Source organism: Opisthocomus hoazin, chromosome 19 (assembly GCF_030867145.1).
Source record: "Opisthocomus hoazin isolate bOpiHoa1 chromosome 19, bOpiHoa1.hap1, whole genome shotgun sequence".
Taxonomy (NCBI): Eukaryota; Metazoa; Chordata; class Aves; order Opisthocomiformes; family Opisthocomidae; genus Opisthocomus; species Opisthocomus hoazin.
The window spans coordinates 12652750-12658749 of NC_134432.1; the positions used below are offsets into that span (position 1 = coordinate 12652750).

General features: G+C 48.4%; 1 protein-coding gene across 3 annotated transcripts in view; it reads left to right on the forward strand.

The window, feature by feature from the left end:
- The window catches only part of ABL1 (ABL proto-oncogene 1, non-receptor tyrosine kinase), an 82931-nt gene extending 77647 nt beyond the window's left edge, over positions 1–5284 (forward strand). For all 3 annotated transcript variants that reach the window (XM_009934305.2, XM_075439297.1, XM_075439298.1), the window contains one exon: positions 1536–5284. In XM_009934305.2, the coding sequence (XP_009932607.2) occupies positions 1536–3235 (1700 nt within the window). In that variant the 3' untranslated portion in view covers positions 3236–5284. The remainder of the gene's footprint in view (positions 1–1535) is intronic.
- Positions 5285–6000: the final 716 nt, after the last annotated feature.

Here is a 6000-nt window from a genome sequence, read left to right on the forward strand (position 1 = left end):
ACATGTTTCAGTAGCAAATGTAAGTACATCTAGACAAAAAGGGGAGAAAAAGAGAGGATGTAAATTGTTGGAAAAAGAAAGTATCAGTGACTTAGAAAGGAAGGTTATTTGCCATATATAGGAAATATAATTGCCTAGTATTAGAAGCTTTGAAGTAAAATAACTTCATTTAAATACTTAAGGGCTTTGAGAGATTCAAGTGCAGCAGGAATAATATGATTTTAACATTATGCTGGGAACCATTTCACTCTTTATTGTGAAAGAAAATATTTCACATTAAAGTTTTATTGCAGTTTCCCCTTCAGTTGTCAGTGTTGCCGTAACAAGTCCAGCAGCTGGAAGCCGATCCTCAGTGCAAGCTGTTGGTTTTCTCTGGATCTGCACAGCTCCACTGTGTCTAGACACAGTAAGGCCACGGCCTCCCGAAGTGCTTTGAGAGCTGTTCTGGTTGTCCAGGTCCCCGTAAGCTGTCGTGTGGGAATGGTTTAACTGCACGTGGTTCTGTGGAAGCATACGGTCTTCCCAAAGTACACAGCTATTTCTCTTCAAATTCTCTCTCCTCAACCAAAATCCCTTCCTCAACCAAAATCCTACCCATGGCATGATAATCACCAGTACGTGACTAAGAAGCAGCCTCCTTTTCCCCTATGACTCTGCTTCATCTCCCTGCTTACTGCCTACTCGAGCTGTAAATGCGTACGCTGCCCTGAAGGCATTTCTCTTCTGAATTAGAATGCCATCTGAGTGCCTGGCCTGGGAATGAGACCCCCTGTCAGTCAAATACAGAGACCTTCAGGACTCTGTATAAATTTATTATAAACCACTATTCATTTTTAAATACCTCTTGTAAGTGGAGGAAGGGTCACTCCATCATTTTCTTCTGGAGCAATGCTGCTGAAGGAGGCTGTTACTACCAGTTTCCTCTGTTATTGTACAAAGCTGGCCATCTTCACAGTGGTATGACCTGAAGTGTTCAGCTGTTGAAAGGCATCTCGATTTCTGCTTGTGAAAAAGTTATTTCCATTGCCCGCACAGGATGACATCAGGAAGGAGGTTAGGAGTATCAGAATCTAAAAGAACGTGGAGACTGGGCGTGGAGGTGTGTTACGGAGATGTCTTATTAATTGAGAGGGTCGGCTATTCAAGACAGCAACAGCACAGGGACTAAAGCAAAAGCCTCTTAATATTTATCTTCTTCACAGTGTGAAGTTTAGACAAGTCTCCAGATATGAGGACAGGAATCTGAACATAAACGTTTTGTGTTTGTATGTCGCTGTTTAAATCGGAAGTCTACAGGGAAAATAGTTTGGCAGCTGAGTCCTGTAGAGGCCACCTCAGAAATGAATGTGTGCAGGATTCGGGACCATGGTCAATCCAGGCTGGAGTGCGGCTGTACTTGCTTCACTCCTGGCCTGATGCTGGCTTTCTTTACAGAACCTGCACCTTTGGAGGTGCCGCACTGGTTTGATCCTGGAAGAAAACTGGTTATTCTGGCTGTTGAAGCAATGTTCAGTAGACTTTTCTTTGCCTTGCAGACCTTCTGGATCATGAACCTGCTGTTTCTCCCTTGCTCCCACGGAAGGAGAGGGTGGCCCTGGAGAGCAGTTTGAATGAAGATGAGAGGCTGCTTCCGAAAGACAAAAAGCATAACCTCTTCAGCGCCCTTATCAAGAAGAAGAAGAAGACCGCCCCTACCCCTCCAAAACGGAGCAGTTCCTTCAGAGAGATGGACGGCCACTCGGACCGCAGGGCGGCTGGGGAGGAGGAGTGCCGGGATGCTGGCAATGGGGCTTTCATTGCACCCCCTGCAGACGCAGGCGACCCCTCCAAGTTTCAGAGCCCGAGCAATGGGGCTGGGGTCACCAATGGGGTTGTCGCTGGGAGCTCTGGATTCTTATCCCCCCACTTGCGGAAGAAGTCCAGCACGATGAGCAGCAGTCGAGGGGTGGCTGGTGAAGAGGAGAGCAGTTCCAACTCCAGCAAGCGTTTCTTAAGGTCCTGCTCAGCCTCCTGTGTGCCCCATGGAGCAAAGGATACAGAATGGAAATCTGTGACTCTGCCTCGAGATTTGCAGTCCACGGGACACCAGTTTGATTCCTCCACTTTTGGGGGACACAAAAGTGAAAAGCCAGCACTGCCTCGGAAGAGGGCAAACGAGGCCAAGACTGACATTGCTGTCAGGGGAACAGTGACCCCTCCTCCACGGCTGCTGAAGAAAAATGAAGAGACCACTGATGATGTGTTCAAAGATGCAGAGTCGAGCCCTGGCTCCAGCCCTCCCAGTCTGACGCCAAAACTTGGCCGTAGGCAAGCTGCTGCTCCTCCTTCCTCTGGCGTGCTCCACAAGGACGATGGAGTCAAATCCAGTGCCTTAGGTACCACTGTGACGATGGACCAAGGTTCTGCTGCCAAACCCAACCCTGCCGGGTTTGTGGGTGCCAGCAAGGCTTCCTCTGAGGAGCCGCGACTGAGGAGGCTCAAGCAGACCTCGGAGTCGGCAGGGAAGGACAAAGGGAAGTTATCGAAGCTGAAGCCGGCCCCTCCTCTTCCGCTGTCTTCCTCCTCAGTTGGCAAGCCTGGGAAAGTTTCTCACAGTCCCAGCCATGAAGCAGCAGCAGATGTGGTGTCTGGGCCTAAATCCAAACAGTTGACTCAGGTTGCAGATGCTGCGAGCAGTGATGCTGTCAAGCCAAACCAGTCTGGGGAAGGTGTGAAAAAGCTGGGCATCCCCTCTGTACCAAAGCCACAGTCCTCTACAAAGCTGCTGATGAGCACAGCAACCCCAGCTGCCTCTTCCTCCTCTGTACCCGCTGCCCCAGGCGGGGACCAGCCATCATCTACGGCCTTCATCCCTCTCATATCCACCCGGGTCTCACTACGGAAGACCCGGCAGCCCCCGGAGAGGATTGCCAGCGGCACCATCACTAAAGGGGTGGTGTTGGAAAGCACTGAGGCTCTGCGGATCGCCATCAGCAAGAACTCTGAACAAATGGCAAGCCACAGCGCTGTCTTGGAGGCTGGCAAGAACCTCTACACCTTCTGCGTGAGCTACGTGGACTCCATTCAGCAGATGAGGAACAAATTTGCCTTTCGGGAGGCCATCAATAAGCTGGAGAATAATCTACGGGAGCTTCAGATCTGCCCAGCAACAGCTGGCAGCGGTCCTGCAGCCACCCAGGACTTTAGCAAACTTCTCAGTTCAGTGAAAGAAATCAGCGACATAGTTCAGAGGTAGCAGAAGCCAGGTTCAAAAAAAAAAAATAAAAAATTCATCACAATGGGCCAAAGCCAGCTGTGGAGAGAGTAATGTCTGTGGACTGACCAAGGACCAGGGCTTTCAGGCCAGTGCTGTGCGAAAGACACAGACTGTGAATGGATGCCCCAGCTCCGAAGGGCAAGGCTGTGTTCAAGAGGCACTTTCCACCCTCTTAACTCGGATTCCCTGTGTTTCATGTACTCGCAATCGTCCTTATCTGTGGAGTTCTTGCCTTGTGGACTACAAATCTAAATGCTGATGTCACACCATGCCTTCTTATTAATATTTTATTGTTCTGGACAGACCATTAGGACTGGAGCCAGACTGAAGGACACTGAGATGCCATCCTCCTCAGGAGGACTTTCTACTGCATTTTCGTCCCCTCCCTCTGCCCCGGTGTAGACACGGATGAGTGTTGGAATAGCAATATACCCACTGCATTTCCTGGGAGAGCTGCAGCACATATCCCTGGCCCGAGTCTGGCATTTACCTGACATTGATGCAACAGATTTGGCACTTGGGAGGGAAGGGCGCAAAATTGTTAATGTAAGATTTTTTAAATGACGGAAGCTACAAGTGATGTTTACCCAAATTCTTCCTTTGATTCCACCTGCTGCCCTTTGTTTCTGTGTTTTCAGCAATTTCTTAAGGTTGTTGAGCCCAAATGAATTGCTTGGGTTCAAAAGGTTGCAGACGGCACCCGCTAATGTAGTGGCACAGGAGCCTGTTAGCGGATCTCCCTTGGTAGCGGAAAAGGCCTGGAGAAAGTCTGGAGAAGGACGTTGCTGTCGCACTCTCATTGTATCTAACATTAATTGGGCTGGCATTTGGGGCGGAGGGTTGCAGAGCAAGCCTGGGAGCAGGAGGTGCTGGTGCTGAGAGCATCGCTCCCTGAGAGCCAGGAGGGTTGCAGCAGGAGGAGAGCGCTGAGGAGGAGTTCAGAGATACCGCTGTGCCTCCAGCAGTTGTTCCAGCTGAGCTTGCACGTGGCAGATGGGCGAGAACTGCTGTTTCTCTAGTCGAATTTCCAGACTTTTTTGTTCTGTGGGCGGAGACGGGACCTGGCTTCTGCCCTCCCATAGAGACCTGTGCTTTGAGGGGCTGTGGTGCCTCCTTTTCTGTGCCAGTGCTAACTCCCCACCAAGAGCTCGGATGCCAGCACTTAGGGGTTAAAACCGTCACTACCTTCATGCCGGTGTGGTTCCATTCAGCATCAAACAAGGATCTGTGAAGACTGCAGACACTTCTCTTGGGTGCATCTCCCAAGGAAACTGCCGTAGAACGCTGATAGCAGGACTCCTGGGCTTCCTTTCTGAGGTCCTGTGACCTTCCCAACTAATGCAACGTGACTGGGAACTAACTGTGACTTGTGACAATAGTGAAAAAACAAGTTTTAGGGCTATTAACAGTGCAATTTAACTCCTCTTAACAGTTCCAAACAAGACAAAAAAAGCATTTTCCACGTCCTGTTCCCCTGTAACTCTTGTGACCCCTCTTGTGTATCTTAAACACTAATTGCCTTCAATTGTATTTTATTCTGTTCTCTTTGGAGCTGTTTGTTTTGTATATGATTTCTAGTAGCTCACTCGTGTGTGTTCATGCCACTTCTCTCCCTCACAAACAGCCGTGAGTTAACACATGACAAATGCTCAAAAGAAAATACACACTTCTGCCACAGGCTGCCTTTAAAAATGTAAGGAAAAAAAAAAAACCAACCCAACCCTTGGACTGTCTCTTTCCTGGAGGTACTGTTTTTACTTTGATAACATATTGTGCCACTATATTATACATTTGTATCTCGTTATTACACACTTTTGTAGACTTGTCTTTTTTACAGTGTGTAAATAGCTCTGTCCTTCATCTCTGTGATACTTAAGGGGGTTGTTTCCCCTTTAATTTGGTCCAGTACAGATTGTTTCTGTACACGACTTTCCATTCTTCCTCCTCTCTTTCTCTGTTTTTCATTTTTTTTGATTTATTTTTTATTCCAGTCTCTCTTGTGTAGTATATTTAAAAATAAATCAATGTTGAGGAAAACCCGTGTTTGTCTGTTAGCAAGGCGTTCCAAACCCCGTTACCTCCCCTTAGACTCCGTGTCTGAAAAGAGGGGATCCCTGTTTGGGTGGTTCAGCGGGGCCCTTCGGCACAGCGGGTGGGTCAGAGCCAGGCAGCAGCACCTTCCCACGTCCTTTTGGTTTAGCCAGGAGAGAAAGTCACGAGAGAAAAAAGATGCACAGAATAAAGACTGTGTCATCACCTCTTTTGAAGCTAAGGCTTTGCTGTTGTCTTCAATGAGATTTAAATCGGAGATTTGCCTTTAAACTGTTTGTCCTGGTAATTGTTTGTATTCTGTAATTCAGCTGCTGTTGCTTTTTCCTCCTCTTCTGCTATGGAATGACCTCTGAGTTTCTCTCCTCAGACAGTTCTGGCTGCTCCCTGCCTCATTTGTAGTTGTGCACGGGCTGAGGCACGCCGGGCGTGATGCTCTGAGCACAGACCCGGAGCGAAGAGCTTCCCACTCATCTCCCGCGAGACGCTGGCACGCCATACGGCCGCAGTGCTCACTTTGCAGGTTTTCTGTCTGAAAATTGGAAATAATGTTGCTTCCAAAAGTCTGTCTTTATTTTCATATTACCTTCAGCCTTTCCAGCAAATCTTGAGGGAGGGACATATCCGGGTACTAAGCAGCCTCTAAAATTAGACATTGCCTTGATTAATGAAGATGCTAAAGACTAAAAAAGGAT